The 25,491-nt window shown below is 40.4% G+C and overlaps 2 protein-coding genes across 2 annotated transcripts in view; both read right to left on the bottom strand.

Annotated features, from left to right (window-relative positions):
* The window catches only part of LOC119628919 (uncharacterized), a 572,605-nt gene that overhangs the window by 344,044 nt on the left and 203,070 nt on the right, over window positions 1-25,491 (bottom strand). The gene's annotated exons all lie outside the window — the stretch shown is intronic.
* LOC101740957 (zinc finger protein Noc) lies at window positions 849-5,357 on the bottom strand. Its single transcript, XM_038012854.2, has 2 exons — window positions 2,552-5,357; window positions 849-2,425 (listed from the first exon to the last, which is right to left on the bottom strand). Exons 1-2 carry the CDS (start codon window positions 2,636-2,638, stop codon window positions 1,160-1,162), a joined length of 1,353 nt encoding a protein of 450 aa, XP_037868782.1. The 5' UTR covers window positions 2,639-5,357; the 3' UTR covers window positions 849-1,159.

The raw sequence follows: 25,491 nt of genomic DNA, 5'->3' as shown, positions 1-25,491 counted from the left end.
TTTAAAAAAAATAATGAAAACACTTTAATAAAATGGAACTAATTATTATTTTTACGGTTCTTTAAAGTCATTCACGATAATTCTTAGTGATTCCCGAATTCCGTGCTTACAATAATAACGTTATAAGTGAGAAAAGAAACATGTGTAATATCATCGACAACTTGGTAATTTTTTAAATCGCGCCAAGAAAACTTCGAACCTCCCTATATAATTTAAAAACCGAAAAACTCTTTGTATCATGTTATTATTCTGACATGTACCGCGCTATCATTCGACATTTTCTTTTCAATGCACAATGCTGTGTCATTAACTGTCGCCTCTGTTTCACGTCACTATGCCACCTGTCCACCGGCCTTTCCGTACAGCCAATTATGTTTTTGACAGCTGAATTCTCGACATGACATGGGCCTAATCAAAATAGCATTTATTTAAAAAAAAAAAAAAACTTGACATTAACAAAGCTGACAGCTCACGGTTTCGTTATTAATGAGTCTCAACACCGAAGCGTTGCGTGTACTTTTTCTTTTTACGCTTTTCAATGTAATAAATTATTTTGTTAGTCGTTTTTTTTTCTGTATTGCGGGCGGTTAAAAACTAAATTCGTTTGATTACGATGTGATTTTATTACGTTCTAAACATTTTCTCGGCGTTGATTGACGTCTCTAATGTAAGTTAGGTTTATTAATCAATCAATCCGCAACGTTTATTACTGAACAGCTCTGAGAACTTTTGTTTGTTTCCATAATACACTTTCAAACTTTATTATTTGCTTTTTATATTTTTTGTATTGCGATTTTAATGTGCGCCCTCTTGAAAAGCAACGTTACATAGAAAAGAAAACAAAAATATTTAATATTCGGTATGTAATATTATATTTCAAATAATTCATTTTAATTAAACATAGAGATTATTTACACACAAAAGAAAGAAAAAAAACATTTGGCTGTATAATCCTTACGATTATCCAATACTCGCAAAGTATCAATCATCCTTAGAGAACACTTAGATAAATAACTATCATTAAATTGCACTAATCACTAAATTTGTCATGGTGCGTAACGCCGTCCACTGAGTTACTTTATTAATATCACAGAAGAAAATTGGACAATATAAGTATAGTTTAAAAGTTCGTTCGGTCCAAGTTATCACTTCACTTAGTTTACTGGTGAACGGCTGCCGCCCCAAGTCTCTGTCCATACATGGCGTAGGGAGAATAAAACGGTCCGAGCGCAGGGTTGAAGGCACCGTATGGTGAAGCACTGAGGCTGGCCGGGAGACCAGCTTTTGAGTAAGGATGGTATCTACTCGCAGAAAGTGGGCTGAGCGGCGCCGTCGGGTATGCGCTACGAAGACCGGCAGTCGTGAACAGTGGATTAAATTGATTTAAAATGGACGCTTGAGTCGATGCACTGGTCGATGGAGCGGATCCGTCGGCTGTGTGGCTTCTCAAGTGCTGTAACAATTCCTCGGAATTTCCAAACCGCTTGCCGCAGTAAGATTCGCCGACGATCCAGTTGCAAACGTAGGGTCGGCTCAGCTGGTGGTACGGCAAACTACTAGCGGCGGCTCCTTGCTGTGACAGAGCCATTGCCATTGCTAAGTTGTACTTTTGATGTTCGCATTGTGTGCACCCGGCGGGGCAAGATCCATTGCTCATTAACAGATGATGGTTGTTGACTGAGAACTGACAGCCTGTGCAATATGGATCTTTGCAGACAGGGACCAACGTCTCTCCCCCGGCAGGTGTTTTAACTCTCGCATATCCAAGGTATGGGTTTGCTGAAGATCCGGGAAAAGCAGCTGCGGCGGCAAGCATAGCGGCATGATGAGCATTGAATGGTGCTCCGGCATACGGCGGTCTGAATGCCGGGTTTCCGTGCTGCTCCAATCCAGGCGGGCAACAAAGTCCAGAGAGTGGATTAAATCCTGGTAATCCAGGTATATTCTTGAAAGCGCCCAGATGATCCTTGCCGTGTCCCAAAACCTCTAATCCGGAGCGGATTATAGGGCTTGTTCCAGATGAACTGGCTGAAGAAGATTTTGTTTCATTTGAAGGACTGTTTTTTCCATTTTCACCACTGGGCGATGTTGATTTACGTCCCGGGGTGCTCTTTCCAGATTTCTTGTCTTCGGAACTGTCCGAACTAGCTTTGGAAGAAGGCCGAGTCTCATCCGGTTTTTTTGTTATAACGTTTGCCTCGTATGGCTTGAACGCCAAATGTTTGCTTTCCGGAGACGATCGCGGCTTGTCTTGTTTCATTGTATTACTGTTTGGTGACGAACGACTTATTATATCACTGTTATTAACACTGTTCACTTTCTTCTTGTCGTGTGGTGGGAGCAGCGGCTTTGAAGGTGTCGAGTCAACACCAATTTGGCTGCAGGTTTGCGCTAGAAGCGCAAGCGGGCTTTTTTTCGAGTCCAACTGTAACAAAACAAAAACACAAAATTCATTCATTTGTTTTCAAGAAACTTATTATTTATTACATAGTTTTTTTTTTTTAATAATAATAAATTAGGTATTATTATAATATTATTATTTTTTACTTACAGTGGACGGAAGCGGTGCTAAATAATCTGGTTGTAAGTACTGGTTGGGATTTGTAGCCATCATTCCACCGTCTTCAAGCACCACCATTTGGAGATAACTTTTACTATCACTTTTGAACTTCACGATACAATCACGTAAGGGAGTTTAATTTAGTGTACACTTTGCAAACGGAGCGCAGACTGAGCAAGTAAGACACATGTGCACGCGGCGACGTTCGAAGCGACTGTGAGCGACTGGACCCCACCAAAGCTCGACTCGCCTCCGTACCCCGCGCCCTCGTCGCGACAGATAGAGACAGCAATACGCCGAACCTCCGCCAGACAGAGAGCGCTATGTCTCACCGCTGCAGCGCGCGATCGTAAAAAATAAAGCGGAAACGACACATAGCTGCATTGCGGTAGGGGAAAAAGGAAAGGCGGTATGTTCAGCAGTCGGGTGCGGATTGAGACGTGCGATGGCGTTGGTGGCTCGCCACCCATGACGGGCAGCGCTTTGAGTCGCCGCTGCGAGCGTGACTGCCGCTCTACCTGGCCGAGAGTCGCGTACCACGCTGCTTTTTGTTACGTGGCACTTTTATTACGTCCCCGACGACTCGCAGCGTCTCTCTTTGAGCTCCGTAGCACTTTGCTGACACGTTCGATACTACTTACGTTTTTACGAGCTTTCTTTGTTCCGAGATGCACCCGGCGTCGGTTCAAAGGGGCCAAATTGATCCGTTCCCGGGAAAACGTGTTTCCGTGAAACCGTTTGATGTGTCAACAAGTCCGTTAGACGTTTACGTTGAAACTCGTTAAGCTATCGATAAACATTTGTTTGACGATATTTCACTTTATCGACAGCGTTAAGTCCATAACGTTAATGTTAATCCGACACTAAAACCTGTCAAACACGGGTTCGGTCCGTCGGACCCTCCGTAGCGATCAAATTAAATATGTCAATTTGGGAACCCATATCAACAGCTGCGAGCGACGGCGGCGGGGCCCTTTAGAAATATTGCTTATTGTGTCCAAACAAAGATACTAAGTATAACGTATGGGCGGACGACAGAGGTTGTAAATAACCCGGCGGGTTGTAATATATTTGACAGTGCGCGGACACACGAAACAAAAAACATGTTTATTGCGAGATGGGGTCTGGTTCGGCCCCGGCGGCGGCCCGGCTCTCTTCTATAAATTAGCTCCGCGAGCATTTTAGTGTTTGTTTAAGGCTACGGAGGCGCCGATGGCCCTCGCCCGTACTGAATAACGTGTTTCGTGCTATTGGAATATAAAACAACGTATTACGTTACGATTCGTCTCAAAATTACAAAAGCTTTAACTGAAACATGCGATTTTAAAAACAAATCTCTTGTCTTGATAAATTCTGTTGATGCTCGCTGAGCCGTAATTGCAAACTCAATCGCGATAACACGGTTCATTAAATCGTATTGTATGTTTTCAAGGAGAATTTAACGCGTCGTCAATTTTAACAGACTTCTACACGATTTTCTAATTCTCTCATAGGGCCTAACTAATTTACAAATAAACTGTGGACCTTATTGTAGATTGTATCCGAAAATATTGAAGCTTTAATTCTGTCCTGCTGATTCATTTTTTGTTTGATAAATCGAGCATCACTCATGTTTTGTGCTGGCATAGATTCTTAGCAACTTAACCTACCTTAAGCAACTACTACTACTCTTGACCGCAAATAGAGAAGTAGTTATTTAAATCAGTATAGAACAAAATGAATCTTCACTAACTTACCACTTTTACAAATGAGATTTCGACCTCATTACTCAAGGTGGGTGGCGGCATTTAAGTTGAGTTTGTCAATGGGCTATGTTAACCACTTATTGGCAGGAGGGCCGTTAGCTCGTTCACCCAAAAATGCACAAAATTTGAAAAGATGCCTTTAAATTTGACTTCAGCAAGAGAAAAAGCCTTATTACGATATATCATGTTAATGGTGATCCTGGATGATAATGGAGCTAGCTTTGGCCGTGTGGCTTATGTAGTCCGGGATCTATTCCCAGTAGTTGTGCCAGTCTCAGTTTCATAAACCAGGACCTAACACTAGTTTGGACCCGTCGTAAGTTTAGCTTCCAAAAGGTATAAACCTTTTAAAATTTAGGAAGCGAAGCCTATTTCTCTGTTCGCAGATAAGCCATGCAAGGACCCCTCAGGTTCGCTAAGATAACGCGTTATTGTTTGAAGCGGATGCGGCGAGATCAAAGCGCTCGCACAAAGCGTTGCCGCCGATACCAAATTACTGTTTACAAACGCTGTAAAAAGCTTGACGGGGCCCATGCCTTGCTTTGATCTGCTCTGTTACGGTTACGTTAATGACTCATCGATAGTTTGAAGGGTAGAATAGTTGGGCTTAGATAGACTTGGCGCCTTCGAAGGGATTCATAATTCGTATATTTTAGATTCAGTAAACGGATTTCCAGTCATAGCTTGTTGAAATATGACCACATATTGAATATATTTAATACTTCCAATGAGAAACAGTCAACTTTTTTTCTCCTACCTATGCTGATAGCCTTGAGAGGCTATTTCAGCTTCTCCTTGACGTGTAGGTGAGCTCACGGGGCTCAACCTGGAGTGTTGTTAACACTAGCCCTAGCAAGAGCAGTGGTTCGCAGAATCGACCACCGGATCGGAAACGCGACCCACTGAGAAGATCCGACGAGAAACTCAGTAGGCTAACAGTCAGTGTTCAGTTCAAATAGTACGACAGCCCTTATAAAATACAATTGGCATTGAATAAAAGGAATATGATTTAAATGTTTTAATACAATTGACATTGAATAAAAGGAATTTGATTTAAATGTATTTTTTTTAATAGACCAATTGAAGAAAATAATTTCAAATATGTTTTAAATATCTACTTTATTTATTATTTATTATTTATTAATTAATTGAAATAGTTATCCCTTTTTAAGGACGACATAATTAGTAGCATAAAGAAAGTTAAGCTATTACCTCAATAAAATTAATCTGCGACATTGTACTCACTCCTTTCATTTTTTCATCCATTTTTGTTAGTCATGATTATCTACGCTTTGAGTTAAAATTATAAAAGTATTTTGAGGGTATGAATAATATCATTACAAAAATGTTTTTTTAAGGGATTTTATTACCTGATAACTTAGACCTTTATTTGGGTCATGCCTTATTTTAATTTATATTCTTATTTTACTAAAAAATGATAATTTGGAGTGAAATGAAATAAAATGAACTGAAATGAAATGAAGATGATTAAGTTGAAACATTAATCAATTGGGATGAAATTAAATGAAATGAGATGATATGGGATGAAATATAATCTCAGTAAAATGGTGGTCATTTACTACGATTTTTTCAGTGAACTTTTTGGGAGGATCCCGAGAAGTTACGTCCAGCGGCTTTTTTCTCGTTTGCCCACATTTGTGCACTTTCACAGATATTAAACAGTTAATAAACCATGGTTATTACACATTTAAACCTGAAGAAACACTAAATAGACAAAATAAAACAATTCACACAACTTCACTCCTCGCGTTCCCGCCAAAAAGTCCTTACTAAAATATATATATTTTTTTAAGAGATTTTATGACCTGGTAACTAAGACCTTTAAGTTATGTCTTATTTTACTTTATATTCTTAATTTTATGAAAAATTATAATATGGAGTGAAATGAAATGAAGATGATTAATTTGAGACATTAATCAACTGGGATGAAATTTAATGAAATGAAATGATATGGGATGAAATATAATCGCAGTAAAATGGTGGTCATTTACTGAGATTTTTTCAGTGGACTTTTTGGAGGAACCCGAGAAGTTACGTCCAGCAGCTTTGTTTCATTTTCCCACATTTGTGCACTTTCACAGATATTAAACAGTTAATAAACCACCATTATTACACAATTAAACCTGAAGAAACACTAAATAGACAAAATAAAACAAATCACACAACTTCACTCCTCGCGTTCCCGCCAAAAAGTCCTTACTAAAATGACATTTGAATAGTACATAGGTTATATAAAAAAAGAGGCTAAAGTATATGTTTCAATAAAGCCAATGATGACGTCGTTAAAGGTTAAACATGTTGGATTAAAAATATTGCTAATTCTTCCTTCTTTAGATTGCTATTGCTATAATATTGCTAATTCTAATGTATTTAATAAAGATTCATTAAAATCGGTTTTGCTGTATTCCGTAAAATGGTTATTCAATCAAAGAACATAAAAAAGTCAGTGCTGATTGAGGCACTGGCCTCATGTCTCAAGGTGATTGTTTTCACGTCGTGATGTGTATTGTCTGTACATTTACACATCACGTGGGCCTTGAGAGAATAAAGATGTTATTAAAAAACAATTGGACTATGTAGATTTGATTCTTTTCAATATTAAAGTGCTCTGTTTATTTCATTGCCAAATTGTATTATTACAAAAGGTTAATTGTTTAAATTGTGATTAATAATATATATTACATTATTTCGTGTAGTACATTTCATTATGCCATATAATGTTCGTGTACCTACTCGTCATTTTTTAAATTCAAAATGTCTAGACGGCCGCCTAAAGGTCAACCAAAACATTTGGTGTTTAAATATGATAAAGTGAACATATATTATATAAGTATATTTTTATGTTGAGATATTGCCTGGTTGGTGTGTTTGGTGTACCATAAAGAATACTCTCTCTCTTTCTCTCTCTCTTGTTAGTCGCCTAGCGTAGTATTAAGCGGTAGGCAGCGGCTTGACTCTGCCCTTGGCATTGCTGAAGTCCATGGGCGACGGTAACCACTCACCATCAGGTAGGCCGTCTGCTTGTCTGCCTACAAGGGCAATAAAAAAAAATTGGTTTCGAACTGAACTCTTGTCTCTTTTAAAGTTATGGTGACAAAAATGTGTGCCACTTATGTTCTATCCACTGAGTGCTATGAGGATTTCATGAGAGATAATTTTGAATCCGCTTCTGGGTTGAGGAATGCACTCCACTTCTTTGTTGGCTCCAAGACCTTTTTCCCCCTACCTATTCTATGGTAGCCTAAGCGGCTATTTTAGCTACGGCCGGACGGGTAGGTGAGCTCACGGGCTCAACCTGAGAGAGTTTGCTAACACTAGCCCTAGCAAGAGCAGTGCTTCGCAGAATCTACCACCGGATCGGAATCGCGACCCACTGAGAAGATCCGGCGAGAAACTCGGTGGCTGTGTCTATGGGTTAGTTCGCTCGTGGAACTCTTCGTCGTACTCCAAGCCCCAAACGTCAATTTCTTCGATCGAAGTTTGAAGAGATTCCTTAGTTAGTAGCTAGATGGCCAGGCCAGAAGGAAAATGGCTTGAGATTTGAAACCGCGAGCTCATTCAGTTTTATATAGTAAGCATTCATTTTATGAGGTCTAAGAGTTATAGTATTCTGATTTCTGGTGATAATTTTAAAAACAGATAAGCAGTGCTCTCATTGCGAGCTGTAGCCAATAAAACCAGCGACTCTCATGACCACACCGATAAACGTTGTTAACATTTTTTGTACAGTTTTACGACGTGCCACATTTGGTTCAATAAACATTTTCCCCCTAACCAAAATGCAGATCGTAAAACATAAAACATTAGCCGGCAAATTTTACTGCAATGATAAACTCACAAAGGCGTTATGGTGTCTTTATCTCGAAGTTAATGCACTGATAATGTTTACGGGATCGGTAAATATTATGAGATTATTGCAAAAAGTTTTATGATTCAGCTCTAGCTTTCCGTTACACGGGTCCTGCAAAGTTATGTTTATATTGTTTGTTATGGGATTTAAATATAAAAAACCTGTACTGGTACCTATACACCTATATATGTCTTTTTCGTTTCGTTATTAATGAGCAACGAATCGATCTGGTTCTTAACTTAAATGATCACGAAAAGTATAGCGCGATTAGTGTTTTAAAATGGCACGTGTTTTTATAATTGAACAATCACATGATTAAAGCATCGGTTATCGCGGGGCACAGGCTTCTGGAATGCTGTTCGGTACCGGGAACATGCGTTAAATTTGAAACGGCAGCTCAAGCAATCCCGATAATTTTGAAATTAAATATTTTGATTCCTAACTCGCTACTTTTACATGATTGAATTTAAAAAAATGCTTTCTTCATCTGGGAATTGAAGCTATTCAAAACTGAGGTATCTTTCATGAATCTGTAGCTCGTATACTAAGCGCATCCGCCTCTGTAGCACAGTTCTGTCCGAATTAGCTGGCCACCGCACCTTTTAATACGCTTTTATTAGCTTCAGACATATTGTATGTTAGTAAGTTAGTATGTAACGGAATTTTTAACATGATTTTAACCCCCTTCAACTCGAAATTTGGTATACTTATTACAAACCGATGACAATTCAGTATTTAAAAACATATGGGAAAAAACAAAATAAAAAAATGAATTTAAACTAAAAAATGAAAAATAAATAATAGTTTAAAAAACTAACAAAATACGCTTTTATAAAAAATCCAACTTAAAAATATAAAATAAATTTTAATAAATTTGAATTAAAAATAGTGTAAAAAAAAGATTTTATTGTAAAAAAAGCGTGGGGCGCATGGTATCAGTAGCTATAAATATTTTATGAACAGATATGAGTAGAAGGGTTAATTTGATAATATCCTGAAAAACAGTTTCTATAAAAGCGTATTTTGTTAGCTTTTTAAACTATTATTTATTTATTTTTTATTTTATTCCCTACATATTCGCCGGTAGCCTAAAGGGCTATTACAGCTACGCCCAGACGGGTGAGTTCACGGGCTCGACCTGAGAGAATTGCTAACACTGGCCCTAGCAAAAGCAGTGCTTCGCAGAGTCTACCACCGGATCGGAATCGCAACCCACTGAGAAGATCCGGCGAGAAACTCAGTGGGCTGTGTCTATGGTTTAGAAAACGCACCTGTTTTTGCCTTTTGCACGTTAATGTCAAATATACTTCTATTCCCTCATTAATATAAAAATTGTCTGGGCGCGGCCACTTTCTCTAAGCTATGATTTGGTTTATGACGCGGCATGTCCTATTCTGGATTTCGGCATTCCTAACTCAATCTGATGGGAAAATCCCGCGCATACCTCGCTCTTGGGCGCCTTATCTCTCGTTTCTTGAATTCTAGTGTAAATAATAATAGTAATTCAATGTTTATTTCTTTTCTTTCTCTTGATATAGTTCTATTTTCTTTCAGGTCTACTTAAACAAAGTTTCTAAAGTATTTTCTTCGATTTTCGCAAGGCATGGACATTGAAACTACTTTTAAGGCTTAATCTTTATTTTGTCATATTATTTTTTTTAAAACTGTAAATTATTCGGAACTTAATGCGAGAATTAAGTTTTTATGCTTAAATATATGTAAAAGCTCCGAAAGAATTCCTAAGCTGTAAAATATGTACCTAAAAACAGTTTTTTTTACAAACCATTTTTAATGAACTTTGCTTTATTAGATATCAAAGTGATATTTTCGATTGCACGTTGGAAAAACCAAGGCAGAGCTCACCGTAAAACAATAAATAAAACGTTGCACGAAATAAATTTTCCCTCTAGTTGTATTAGTATTTATGGCGGCAATAAACACGGGCAGGCTTTTGTGAAACGCCGCTTGTTGTAAATAATTTCACAGTGAGTCGGTCGCCTTGTAACACTTGTCTGTTCAGCTGCGAAATCAGCGATTTTTATCTCGAAATGCAAACGTAAAAAGAAATATTTTTTCGAACTCTTTGCCGAGTTCCACGAGTACGATTACCAGGGGACCCTAAGCCTACTCTTGGTGTTAGAGCTGAAGGCTTCCGATGCAAGGGTTATTGGATCTGATGGATCCGTAAGGACGTGTCTAAGGCGTGATCAGGATTCAAGTAGTAGTCAGCGTTGGCAACGATAAGGCGATTATCATGACGCATAATCTTATAGAAGTATCGTTCCGACGCTAACTTCATGTGTTTCCGGATTGATACGAGGCCCGGGTCGTCGTGTCTACGTTCCTCACAGACCACGGAGCTCCAGCGGCTAACCTGCAAAAGCGAGATAGGATGGGTTGTATTATATTATGGATATTCTCTAGTGGAGACCGCGCAGCGGGAGACGTAACGTGGGACGCCCCCTGGCTAGGTGGTGCAATGACCTCCGAACGGTGGCCGGCAATAAGTGTATGAGGAGAGCCGTAGACCGGGCTCAGTGGTGAGGATTGGGAGAGGCCTATGTCCAGCAGTGGACGACTGTGGGCTGTTGATGATGATGATGATGATGATGATGATGATGATGATGATGATGATGATGATGGGTTGGAGGGTTTCTATGTGTGTGTGGGCCGCGTGAGCGAATACCACACAGGCGTAAGTCATGACGGGCCTTATGCAACTTTTGTAAAGTGTCACCTTGTTCCGAAGGGACATTTTACTCCGTTTAAAGATCATGGGGTGAAGTCTGCCGAGAATAAACGCGGCACAGTTACGGACTGATTTTATTTGTGGGCGGAATGTCATGGATGATAGATTTATACCTAAGGTTGAGAGTCAATATAATTGATTAAGATTTTTTAAATAGCATTACCGCTTGTCTCTCTTTTTTTTCCTACCTGCGTAACCTTAACAAGTAGGTGAGCTGACGGGGCTCACGCGACCGTGCCGCCTTCATATTAGGACGTCTCTACCCTATGCTTTACAAGCGAAGCAAACTGTCCCTCCGTAATAAGGTAACTCTCTACAAAACTTGCATACGCCCCGTTATGACGTATGCAAGCGTAGTGTTCGCTCACGCAGCCCGCACCAACTTGAAGCCCCTTCAGGTTATTCAATCCCGATTCTGCAGGATAGCCGTCGGAGCACCATGGTTCCTGAGGAACGTGGATTTCCACCATGACCTGGAGCTCGACTCTGTCAGTAAGTATGTACAGTCGGCATCATTGCGCCATTTCGAGAAGGCGGCACGACATGAGAACCCTCTTGTCGTGGCCGCTGGAAACTACATACCTGATCCTGTAGAGGTAGACCGAATGGTAAACAGTCGACGTGGCCCAAAGCACGTCATTACGGATCTTCCCAATCCATTAACGGTGCTTTTAGGCACCACAAGCCACAGACACAGCCCACTGAGTTTCTCGCCGGATCTTCTCAGTGGGTCGCGTTTCCTATTCGGTGGTAGATTCTGCGAAGCACTGCTCTTGCTAGGGTCAGCGTTAGCAACACTCCAATTCGAGCCCCGTGAGCTCACCTACACACGTTAGGGTGAAGCTGAAATAGCCTCTCAAGGCTATCAGCATAGGTAGGAAAAAAAAAACGGGGCTCAAACCTGATGACGTTGCTAGCACTAGCCCTAGCAAGAGCCCTGTGTATGTGGGTTAATTTACTCGCCGAGTCCTTCGACGAGAACGATGACCAAGCTTATTTCGTGGCCCGATCGAAAGTCGGTGAACCTCAAAAGGTGACAAGACAATACTAAACGACTGTTATAATGATTTCGCGTTGTAACATTTCGGGCAGTAACTATTGTCACAGCATTCAGTCCCCGAAGACGGCGCTAACAGCGAAAACAATAGAACAATTTGAGGGTCATCTTCGAAGCCTTTGCGGATTGTTCACTTGACGTTCTCAAGGTCTCTTTTCGTGAAGGCGATGTTTATGTTTAAGGTCTTAATTTATGGTAGCATTCATAGGTTGTACAGAAGTATTTCAATAAGTAGAATAAAGGTATAATGCCGTAGCGCACAATTCATTCAACAATGATTTACAGTTGTTACGATGTGCTTAAAATTGTGGTGTACGTTACCTGTTAAAAAATAAAAGGGGCGTGAATATAAGATTGGGTCTTGCCTATAACGCCTAAATGCATGATCGCTTCAGGGCAGACTTGAATCGTATCTTATTATAACTACATATTAACTGTAAGAACTAAATGAGCACATGGTTAATGGATAGGAAAGTACTGGAAGAAAGTTGAAAAAAGAAAAACGAAGAAATTTTTTTTTTTATTGCTTAGATGGGTAGACGATCTCACAGCCCACCTGGTGTTAAGAAGGTTATTGGAGCCCATAGACATCTACGACGTAAATGCACCAACCACTTTGAGATATAAGTTCTAAGGTCTCAAGTATAATTACAACGGCTGCCCCACCCTTCAAACCGAAACGCATTACTGCTTTATAGCAGAAATAGGCAGGGTGGTACCTACCCGGGCGGACTCACAAGAGGTCCTACCGCCAGTAAGATGCCGTAGGATAGGAACTGGTCCTATTTTGAAAAATGCGGGCTACTCTTATTAGTCCAGGGGCTAAATATCAAAGTCCGAAAGATTGTTTTGGCTGCCTATCTGCCAGTAGCCTCTTGGGGCAATTCTGACTTCACCGTGGCTGGTGAGTTTGAGGATTTCTTCTGATATCTGTGCTGAGAAGAGCTTGCTGAATCTACACTAACCCACTGAGAAGTTTTTTTTATTGCCCTTACAGGCAGATGAGCATACAGCCCACCTGATAGTGAGTGTTTTCCGTCGCCCCTGGACCACAGCAATGCCAGGAGTAGAACCAAGCTACTACGAACCTTTAGGCATTTATTAGCCGAGAAACTCAGTGGTATTCCAACATATGCGACGTCTGACGGATGTGCTCTTTTTCTGCATTTTCCTTTTCGCAACTTAAAGAATCGTGTACCTTCCAATAAACATCCCGACAGATTAACATTAATAAGATAATCTATTCTTTGAATTCACTTTACGTAACCAAATGTTTATACACATTTCAATTGAGTCAAGTTTACGTGGCTTATTCCCAATAACGCCATGAATATATAGAGTCCAATTCTAGTTCATTCCCTGGGGAATACAAAAACTGAGTTAGTAATTACCGATCGTAAATAAACCGATTACCGAATACGCGTAGGTAATAGAACGATTAACATCGCAATGAATTCGAAAGTCACATCCGCCGGGACCCCACACGTCAAAAACAAAATCGAGAATGCACACACAGAATAAATATATATATTTCTGTTATTAAAGAAACACCAGTGGCGAATACCAAACGGGTCTCCGAAACGTAAACATTACTCGTACAATAAATAATAACGTTTTAACGCGCATTCCCAGAAGTGCGGTAACAATATTTTAATGCTACTCAAAAACTCCAATGTGCATCCTGCGCGATACATTCACGATTGAAGGGCGGTCGTGGGGCGCGCATATCGGATCTTTGTTGGAGCGCGATGAAGTTTCGTGATTCTGTACGTTAAATATTTGTGGAACTGAACGAACATGTGTTAGGGCATCGTGACTGAACACAAACGGAGTGTTAAAAAAAGCCTTAATGTCCAAAAAAGACAGTAAGGTTTAGTTAATAACGCTGTTTATCACTACATAGTATAAAACAAAGTCGCTTTCTCTGTCCCTATATCCGTATGTGTGCTTAAATCTTTAAAACTACGCAACGGATTTTGATGCGGTTTTTTTAAATAGATAGAGTGATTGAAGAGGAAAGTTTATGTGTATAATAAACTTCCATTAAATAGTGGAGAAATCAATAATAAATTACAGTTTCCGAAGCGAAGCGAAGGCGGGTCGCTAGTCTCTATATAAATAAATCTACATACACCATACATTTACTGGTGGTAGGACCTCTTGTGAGTCCGCACGGGTAGGTACCACCACCCTGCCTATTTCTGCCGTGAAGCAGTAATGCCCTTCGGTTGGAAGGGTGAGGCAGCCGTTGTAACTATACTGAGACCTTGGAACTCATATCTCAAAGTAGGTGGCGGTATTTACGGTAGGAAGCGGCTTGGCTCTGCTCCTGGCATTGCTGAAGTCCATGGGCGACGGTAACCACTCACCATCAGGTGGGCCGTATGCCCGTCTGCCTACAAAGGAAATAAAAAAAAAATACTTTGTAGATATCTATGGACTCCGGTAACTATTTAACACCGGATAGGCTTTAACTCGTCTACAAACCTAAGTAATAAAAAAAATACATAATTGAGTTCAGAATATTCTAGGTACCTATTTATATTTCAAATTTCGACTTAGCAGTGCTCACTAGTTAATACTCGCTAGGTAGCTTATGGGGTTATTTTAACTAATCACGGACCGGTAGATGAGTTCACGGGCTCAACCTGAGAGAGTTTGTTAACACTAGCCCTAGAAAGAGTAGTGCTAGAATCTACCAACGGAGCGGAATCGCGACTGATTGAGAAAATCCGGCGAGAGAATAAGTGTTTTTTTTTTATTGCCAGTCTGTACTGTTACCACTGAGACCTTAGAACTCATATCTCCAGGTGGGGGGGGGGCGGCATTTACGTTGTAGATGTCTATGAACTCCGGTAACTACTTAACATCAGGTGGGCCGTGAGATCGTCCATCCACCTAATCATTAAAAAAACTAAATTATTATTACCAACACCCTATATAAGTATACATACTGTAGCAATTAGCTTTACGAGAAGAGTTATAAATTAAAACATAACGCTTTGTAACTCTTCTTACCCATTTCTTCTCTTTATACCCAACTATAAGCAGATTTACATAACGTCCATATTATTCTGAGCTGTCATATCAGTAAAGCCCGATTACAGTCCGGTTCAAGCGACCTGGTATCTCTGAGTGGGTTCCACACAGTACAGTCCTCAGTATTCTGAGGACTTGTTTAGCATTCTGAGGACTTGTTTAAGGAAAGACTTGCCATCGAACCCTGGAACTGTGAAGGAAAATTCCCGAACATGATATCATGTATTTGTTAACAACACACTCTTCATGGATCGCCTAATTATTGTTGGATATAGCATATTCTTCGCAGTCAAAGTCAATGGAATCTATATTTATCACACATGAGCTCTGCTGCTACACGAAAAGCAAACTTCATCTTATTTTCTGAATCCGTGAAATAAAACAAATTCCTCACGGTGATACTTTAAATCAGTACTTATGGAGCATATCAAACAACGCTATCAACATAATTACGAGAGATACTTCAAGTCTTATAAAGATTAATTTTACCTCCTATCTAAGTAAAAGAATTACATTATCATTATCAAACAATAAAAAGTTCTTAAAAACACCTCTTTTAAAATATTAATGAAGTCTCTCTTAAATCTGAGATTAATTATAATTGTACTTTTAAATCTGTTTTAATCTCTCACTGTTATCCTAACATAAAGACATTACGAACTTGTATTTGCATCAATAAAATGTAATTATGAGTTTAAAATAATAAAGAGCTCTTAATTAGTTTATTGTTGAAAGTCAAGATCATGTGAGAATGACAATACAAAGTTTTAACAAAAATAATACCGAAAAATACTTCAACAAAATAAAATGAGAATACCATCATGTATGTAGTCAAAGTAAATTCAATATACATACAAATGCATTATGAAGGATAGCTCAAAGCCTACTTGTCAGATCTTGATTGAATTTAAGTGAGACATGGACAATGGACACATGAGAAGCACCAGTGTTCAAATGAAAAGAATCATGATAATCGGTTCAGCTAGAAAATATTTCTGTTGGTAGGACCTCTTGTGAGTCCGCGCGGGTGGATACCACCACCCTGTCTATTTCTGCCGTGAAACAGTAATGCGTTTGTGTATGAAGAGTGGAGCAGCCGTTGTAACTATACTTGAGACCTTAGAACTTATATCTCAAGGTGGGTGGCGCATTTACGTTGTAGATGTCTATGGGCTCCAGTAACCACTTAACACCAGGTGGGCTGTGAGCCCGTCCACCCATCTAAGCTATATAAAAAAAAAGTAAAATGGCAGATTGAGAGCGTCCTCCTTTTTTAAAGTTGGCTAATTATAATTAAACTTGTCATAGCGGTAGAGTGTATTGTGAGCCTACCTATTGGGTTTCTTGTTGTATCTTCTCAGTAGATGGCGATCCGTTCGGTCATTCAACGCAGCACTCACTGGTCTTGCTAGGGCAGATGCTAGCAAATTCTTACAAGGCGAGCACCGAGAGCTCGTCCACCAGAAATCGTGAAGCCAGAATAACCCTTCGAGGCTATTGGTATATAGGTAAGTAAAAAGTGAGCCCTCAACTGTATGTGTGTGTGGCTATCCGGTCTATTTCTGCAGCAAAGCAATCATGCACTTTGAAGATTGGATAAATATAACTTATGGAAGCGTGATCGCTGAAGTCATTATTATATTATTACAATTGGATAAAGCTGGATGCTGCAAGATCTATGGAGCTAATAACTAGGTGGTATATGAGCAATTCATCTAATTTGCTTAAGAAAATAATTAAGATACATTTTAATCAACATGTTTTATCAATACTAGCTATAAAAAAATATTTAGATTATTGAAACGAAATAGGTATTCATATAATATATAAAATTAATATTATATATGTACACAATTCAATTTATAAAATTACCATAATATTAGTAAAGTGTGAACGTGTATAATGAATTAAATCGAATACATTACTTCTTCTATAAGTTATCTTTTGTTAGTTTCATCGCTATATAAGTCATGTCATCATTAAAATTCACCACTAAACATTTTCTCAGGCGTAAAGCGTTTCTATTGATTCCCCAACAAAAGGAACTGGTCCTTAATTCTATAGTTTATTATTCGTAAACGTATTATATTACCGGTTGTACACGCATGAATACAGTATAAATAAAATGGTGGCGTACCATAAAGATAAAGATAAACAAAATTCTACCCTGTATGGCTTCCCCTTTTATTGGCAGGGGGCAATTCGAAGCGATATGTTCTGGCAGTTGAACCATCAAAATTCTGCCATTTGAATTTCCAAAAATATTCCTTATCCAAGAACGGTTAAGAGCCGTTTTGGTTTATACAAAATTTTGGTAATGGTAAAATAGGTATTGGCGGTACTATAATTTATATTCCAGTGACGATTTAGTGAGAGTTTACGAAATTGTTAAAGACAGATAAAAGGGCGATATTTACATTAGGGTGGTTTATGGGAGGTCTGAGCATCAATGTAAGTACTAGAACGACGGGAGTTACGACTGACTCTAATCTCTTTGAATGGATATTAAAATTTTGATACATTAAACTTCAGGGTTTGTGGTATTGTGAATTAAATTTTACTTTTACTACGGACGAGCTATTTATTAACGGGCTAAGCCAGAATAAAAAAGACGTTGGCAGTACAACTGAAATTGTCTAATGGATTTTGTTATCTAAAACTCATTTTGTGACTGATTAGTTAATTATTACACCTATGTAAATATTAATTTTGAACTGATGAAGGAAACGTAGTGAAAATCGAGCAAAAATGTCTTTCCGCCTGACAATGAACAAGCAGAGGTCGCATTGTCTGTTTATATAATTCATTTTAGATTATTATTACGGAAGGTAGCCTCTCGAAATTCGGTTCCTCATTTTTGTTCCACATTAGAACGTTATCATTTCGTGCACACTTTCATGCTATCACAGCAAACTCATTAACGCTTTCGTCTTGAACAAATAATTTTATCGCACCTCACGTAACTAAACAGCCGTGTTTAATGAGACAAACAAGTTTGTACTGTGACACCAATGTTTGTCGTGTAATAATATCGGGAATTATTTGTTTTGTGTCAACATGGCCAAATTTATTACACGAATTCGTGGTCTAGGGTTGTAACCGATTTATTTTGTTATGTAACTTTTAAGGTGATTCGATTCACACAAAAAGTGGTTTAATTTTATATTTAGCGAGTGTAATGATTGAGCAACGTACTATTTTATTTTTTTATTTTTACTATTGCACCAAAAATATATATATTATGTCGAAAATTTAAGAAGATTTTCGTTTTTTGGGGCAACCACGGTGACTTTTTTTTCAGTCTCATCTGATAACAGAGTAATAGACATAAAACAAATACTAGATAACGCAGCAAATATTTAAACATCGTGGAGTTCAAGAGAAAACGTGACGACGAGGGGTCTTAAGAAAGTTGTTTTGACAGAATGATTAATGACACATCATTAGCACCAAGGCCCGCAAACAAAGGTGTAAGCGGAATTAAAGGTTGGAGCTGCAGCGACATTAAGTAGATATACGACTGCGGTAATATGACGCGTGATAAGCTCTGTCACTTTGGAGGGTAATGTTAGTTAATGTCAGTCAGCTGATTGTATCGTACCTTTTTTTGTTCGTTCACGGTTTTGATGCGTGACAGAAGTAGAACGGAGTTATGATTCGATTTGACAGCTGTTATGAATCGCCAAGTAATATTAATGTACCTAGCATGTATTATGCAAGCGCGCTATGCCTTTAAAAAATCTCTTAGTTTTTTTTTTCGGTTGGATAAATTAAATATTTTTATAATATTTACCGAACATCACTATTACTAGTGCAAGCTATGCGCGACTGATTCGTTGAAATCAAAAAAATATCCTGCTGGTATTTTGTATTAGGCAAGTAAATTAATGTCCACATATTTAGACAGGCAATACTCCGAGGGCTATGTATACATAACAGTTTGATGGCATCAAGCCGTAGGTAGACGTGTCAGAAAAAAATATCCACATAAATAAATTCATTTCGGTTGGTGTCGAGCAAACTCAAAGTGAAATTACCGAGGCTCGACGCGACGTGTGCATGAAAAATTCATTTGGTACATAACAAGAGGGCGACGAGGAATAATAATTTGAATAAATATCAAGAGACGCCCATACATACGGGTGACGTGACAAAAAGCGGATTCAGCCACGCGTGTTTATGTGTTTTGATGTTGTAATTTGGCAGTTGCGGTTGGCACAGAAAACGTAACTCGTTTTGACAACTCCGCGTACGCAAAAAAAGTTATCGAGTTTTAAAAAGGGACGCGTCAGAAAACGTAATTTTCCGAATCGTTTCGTACGCGATTCTTTCCCAGGGGTAATTTTTGTGACACGACACTTGAAGGTATTAGGCGGTTTTTTTTATTTTTTGCTTTCGGTAAACCGATGCGCGTGATTATTATTCTATTCACATGTCCCTTTTCACTGGAAGCTACGAGCGAGTTTACGGCGCACACATCCCCTGTTCTGAGAAGGTCTGGCATAGCACAAAAGGGTGCTAAGTACGCTCGCAAACACAAAAATAATAACAAAATCCTCGTGTATTTTGACAACATAATACTCGACGGTCACAAAAGGCGTCACGTCACGAGCAATCGGTTTCGGTTCCCCGCCGCCCTTTGAGAAGGGTACCCAAACAAGTTTCGCAAATAATTTATTAAAAACTTTTCGCTCGGGACTCTACGGCAGTTGGCTTACTGTGCGCTACCGTTTGACGGCGTCGAAAGATTTCGTAGAGATTATAATTGACAAGATCTTTGTTGTCTGTGACAAAGGGATTTGGTATAAATCGTGGCATTGTGCCGGCTGCGAGATTAGCCCGAGCGAGCCCAGTTGGCTTATAATACTGTAATTGAATACGGCACGGGTACTTCGGACACAATGCGCGATTCTCGTTAAACTTAATTCCGAAGTAGGCTGTCACTTCATAGATCCTCGAAGATAACCGCAATATAATACGTATTAAAAAAATGTAACTATTTTTCATTACCTTCGTTTCCTGTTTAATTTTTTTTTTTTTTAATAATCCGGTTTGATTTTTAGCGAAGAACTTTTCTGATCAGTATTTTTGCCAACGAATTAGCATATTGCAACCTTTGTGTAAATAAATACGTTTGTGTTTTGTTTAAATTAATACCTTATTGCTTCTGTTCTGACAAAAACACTCTATTCTGCACTTTATTATATTATCAAATAAAGTCTAAAATGTAAAACATATAAATCGGCACAATACAAAACTAATCTGCTTAATTCAGGTCTCACAATTCACATTATCACTCTGAATAGACATTAAATCGACCAAATCTCGACAATGACATCAATCGAATGACCACCCAAACATTCGAAGAACTAAAGCGTAATAAATTCGCTTGCACACGCACCTTGCCCGTTTCATTAGTTGCATACAAATTTGGTTGCTCTCCGGCTATAGTGTCACCGCATCGACGAACGCATTCGAGTCGCGAATAGCGATGGAATACAAATTAAAAAGTTGCATTACAGAACAATAAAAGGACGCTCGAAAATGCCAATAAATCATCAGTAGTTAAGCAAATTTATATATATTTTTATTGCTTAGATGGGTGGAAGAGCTCGCAGTCCATCTGGTGTTAAGTTTTTTTTTTTTTTTTTTTTTTTTTTTTTTTTTTTTTTTTTTTTTTTTTTTTTTTTTTTTTTTTTTTTTTTTTTTTTTTTTTTTCCTACCTATGCTGATAGCCTTGAGAGGCTATTTCAGCTTCACCCTAACGTGTGTAGGTGAGCTCACGGGGCTCAAACCGGAGAGTTGCTAACACTGACCCTAGCAAGAGCAGTGCTTCGCAGAATCTACCACCGGATCGGAAACGCGACCCACTGAGAAGATCCGGCGAGAAACTCAGTGGGCTGTGTCTAGGGGTTAATTCGCTCGTCGAGCCCTTCGTCGCAAGCGACGGGTTCGACGAGGACGGTGACCGGTGCTTGTGGTGCCTAAAAGCACCGTTAATGGATCGGGAGGATCCGTAATGACGTGCTTTGGGCGACGTCGACTGTTTACCATTCGGTCTACAGGATCGGGTATGTAGTTTCCAGCGGCCACGACAAGAGGGTTCTCATGTCGTGCCGCCTTCTCGAAATGGCGCAATGATGCCGACTGTAGATACTTACTGACAGAGTCGAGCTCCAGGTCATCGTGGAGATCCACGTTCCTCAGGAACCATGGTGCTCCGACGGCTATCCTGCAGAATCGGGATTGAATAACCTGAAGGGGCTTCAAGTTGGTGCGGGCTGCGTGAGCGAACACTACGCTTGCATACGTCATAACGGGGCGTATGCAAGTTTTGTAGAGAGTTACCTTATTACGGAGGGACAGTTTGCTTCGCTTGCAAAGCATAGGGTAGAGACGTCCTAATATGAAGGCGGCACGGTCGCGTACCGTTTTAATATGGGGACGGAATGTCATCCCTCTGTCGAGGGTGACGCCTAGGTATTTGACCTGCGAGGCCCACGGTATGGGCTGGCCAAAGAGAGTGACGGGGCTAACGGCGGAGGTGTTTGCGCGCCTATTAGGGAGTGGGATGCTCGAAGTAGTATTCGGAGGGCGACCCCTTTTGAAGAGCACCGCTGTGCTTTTCGTGGGGTTGATGTCGATGCGCCACTTCCGGAACCACTGTCCCATGGTGGCTACTGCGATCTGGAGTCGCCGATGCAGCAACGACATCTTCCTACACGAGTAGTAGATAGCCGTGTCATCGGCGAAGACCGCTAGATGGGTCTCCGGAGACCGGGGTATATCATTGATATACAAACTAAATAATAACGGGGAGAGCGCGGAGCCTTGCGGGACTCCGGCAGTCAGTTGACGGGGACGAGAACGAGTTCCCTCTACTCGATATCGAAACGAACGGTTCGACAAGAAGTCTCGTATGATGAGCACGAGTCTGTCTGGCACTCCCATGTTGTACAGTTTGTAAATTAAACCGTTGTGCCAGACTTTGTCGAACGCCTTCGCGATGTCGAAGAAGAGGGCGCCGGTCGGGATTTGTTTACGCCTATTTAGTCCTATCAGGATGTGCTCCGTGAGGCGGTGCACTTGTTGTACGCACGAGTGTTTAGAGCGGAATCCGAACTGTTCGTCTATGAGAATTTTGTTCGCGGTAACAAAATCCCAGAGGCGTTTCCTAAGGAGCCGTTCGTAAATTTTTCCTATCGTCGGGAGGAGACTAATCGGACGGTAACTAGATGTTTCGTTTGTCGGTTTGCCCGGCTTATGTATACCGATAACGTCCGCTTCTTTCCACACCGCGGGAAAGATGCAGTGCGTCATAGCGGCATTTAAAATTGTAGCCAACATTGCTATCAGTTGGACTGGCAAGAGTTTTAGCGCGCGGTTGCGAATGCCGTCGGAGCCGGATGCCTTCCTAGGTTGGAGATTGTGGATCGCGTCTCTAACTTCGTCAGTGGTAATGGGGGGTAACGCGTCCGAGGGCGGCAGGGAAGCTCTGCGCTCGACCTCCCTGTCGACTAACTCGGTGTGTTCGGGGTCCGCGTGTTGAGTGCTGGTGGTGCACTGCTCTTGCAGTGCATCGGCCAGCAGCTCAGCCTTGTCATCGTCATCGAATGCCGGTGGTTGGCCTGAAGGGCGTACGAGGGGAGGCATAGTAGCGGTAGTTTCGGATTTGAGAGTCCTAGCTAGTCGCCAGTATGCTTGGTGGGAGGGCGCGAGTTGCTCTAAATAACTATGCCAATTATCGTTACGCGCGTCGCTTAGGCGGGAGTGGACTTCGCGTTGTAGACGACGCATCCGAATCCGGTTTGAATGCGTGGGAAGCCGATCGTAGGCCCGGATTGCCGCGTTCCTAACTCTTAAGAGATTCCTAAGTTCGGAGGATAGTCTGATGCGGTGGAAGCTGTCCTCCACATCGACTTCTTTTGAAGATCTAATGATCGCGGAAGAGATGTGATCGGTAATGATGTTTATGGATTCGACGGTGTCCTCGGGGGATAGATTCGAATCCAGGCCGTAAGGGAGGATTGGCGGAGTGGTTACCGCGCCTGACTGTTGCTCGCAGGTCGTGGGTTCGATTCCCAAATTGAGCAGATATTTGAGTTTTATTTATTTATTTTTATTGCTTAGCTGTGTGAACGAGCTCACAGCCCACCTGGTGTTAAGTGGTTACTGGAGTCCATAGACATCTACGACGGAAATGCGCCACCTACCTTGAGATATAAGTTCTAAGGTCTTAGTATAGTTACAACGGCTGCTTCACGGCAGAAATATGCGGAGTGGTGGTACCTACCCGCGCGGACTCATAAGAGGTCCTGCCACCAGTGAAAGTGACAAGCTTTACTTTTTTCGTTTTTATTGCACGATGCTATGCCATTGTCGTGAAGGCATTCGTGAACATGTGTCAAGTACGTATATTTTTTGGAAAAATGTGTACCTGCCAGCGGGATTTGAACATCGGTATATTCGCATCCTTTATTACGAGCGAGCCGAGAGTCTTATCATTTAGGCCACGATTACTTCAGCTGCGAGTCCATTGAGACTTTGATTTCGTGGTTTAATGATTACGTTATTAGATTTAATGGCGATATTCGCCGTCTATAAATAAGTACTACGATCTGTTTTCTCCTACCTATTCGCTGGTGGCCTTAGAGGCGATTCTAGATTCGCACAGACGGGTAAGCGGGCTCAACCTGAGTGACCTTGCTAACACTAGCCCTAGCAAGAGCAGTGCTTCGCAGAATCTATCGCGTGATTAGAATCGCGACCCACTGAGAAGATCCGGCGAGAAACGATGTCTATGGGTCATCATATTAGGTCGACGGTGACTTTTTGACTATTATTCCAGTGTACTGCGACCATCAACTAGCTTTTATTAGTTTATTGTAAATGCTATGCGGCGCCAAAAGACTTGAAAAACACCCTGAAACAGCATAGTTAGGACATGCCGTAGTTAAAATCACCTTGGCATTTATAAGTAGTCAGTTAGCATCAAAAACGGCTTGCAGCATGCTACAGACTACAAGCATCGTTTTTATTTTTAAAGAATTAGTAATGACAAAATAAAAAACTGGGAACAAATCACGCGCGGTCGTCCGGCCCCAAATTAGGACTCCCTGTGTTATGGATACTAAAGACTGAGATACAAATTCATATACGTTTAAATAAAAACTGGTGGTAGGACCTCTTGTGAGTCCGCGCGGGTAGGTACCACCACCCTGCCTACTTTTGCCGTGAAGCAGTAATGCGTTTCGGTTTGAAGAGTGGGGTAGCCGTTGTAACTATACTTGAGACCTTAGAACTTATATCTCAAGGTGCGTGGCGCATTTACTTTGTAGATGTCTATGGGCTCCAGTAACCACTTAACACCAGGTGGGCTGTGAGCTCGTTCACACAGCTAAGCAATAAAAATAAATAAATAAAACTCAAATATCTGCTCAATTTGGGAATCGAACCCACGACCTGCGAGCAACAGTCAGGCGCGGTAACCACTGCGCCACCGAGTCAGTCTATTGAATTGAATGAAAACTCTTTTTTACAGTTAATAGCAGTTTTACGTTTTTTATTGCCATTGTATTGTTTGTGACGTCTCGAATACTTAAAAGCTTTCGTTCTCACGGATAACTGACTTTATTAATGAAGCTAGTTACATACAATCTCCAGTTTGTCAGACGACAAGACTTCAAATTCGCATAAAATATTATTATGGTCCGATTAACAGGTGAAAATACTATCATCATAAGAAATTCTGTCCAAGATGACATAAGTTATCATGCTACACAAAAAATCGGTTGTCTGTAAAGTCGGCTTACTGACGATAGTTGAACGTGACAACGTCATAAGAAAATACTGATGGAATGGTTTCATTTCTCAAAAGAAAATTTTAATTTTATTTGCTTGATAGATATTTTGTATGGATATAGAGAAGGAGGTAAATTGAAATTATTAATAAATAAATATTGGACCTATAAATATTGAACGAAAACATGTAAATGTATTATTGTATAGCAGCTGTCCACGCGGATGCATCGCTCACTCAAGAAGGAGAGAGACAGATGTCGAACGCTGCCGAACGCGGAGTCCGATTGTGCCTCTTTGTCGCTCGTTGCGCGCTCTCGCTCGCACTTAAACCTTAAATAGAACGCCTCAGAGCGAGGTAACGCCGCATTAGTCATGTTTTTTCGTGCGTGCAGCCGGCTCCATCGAATTATAAGACGTTGTCACGTCAAAAAAGTAGTTTTATTAAACATTAATTAAATTCGAAAAGTTCCACTGAATACAATGGGACGGTCTCTAATCAATCGATGGTTCGGGTCGATTGTGTTGGGTCCGCAACCTCGGAACAACCCCATCAGCGCTCCAAGTCGCGTTCACACGAAACCAACAGCCGCGTCTAAGCCGCATTATCAGGGAATTTACATCGCGGTCTCCGCATTTATGATAATTAATACCTTACAACTCGCCGCTTCG

The sequence above is a fragment of the Bombyx mori genome, chromosome 9 (genome assembly GCF_030269925.1).
Source record: "Bombyx mori chromosome 9, ASM3026992v2".
NCBI classification, from domain to species: Eukaryota; Metazoa; Arthropoda; class Insecta; order Lepidoptera; family Bombycidae; genus Bombyx; species Bombyx mori.
This window is presented reverse-complemented; position numbering and strand designations above follow the sequence as displayed.

Excerpts from the sequence above, each read along its gene's own strand:
- LOC101740957 (XM_038012854.2), bottom strand. The coding sequence starts at position 2,638 with ATGGTGGTGCTTGAAGACGGTGGAATGATGGCTACAAATCCCAACCAG. Across the intron at positions 2,426-2,551 it reads TAGCACCGCTTCCGTCCACT|TTGGACTCGAAAAAAAGCCC; the intron begins GTAAGTAAAAAA and ends GTTTTGTTACAG.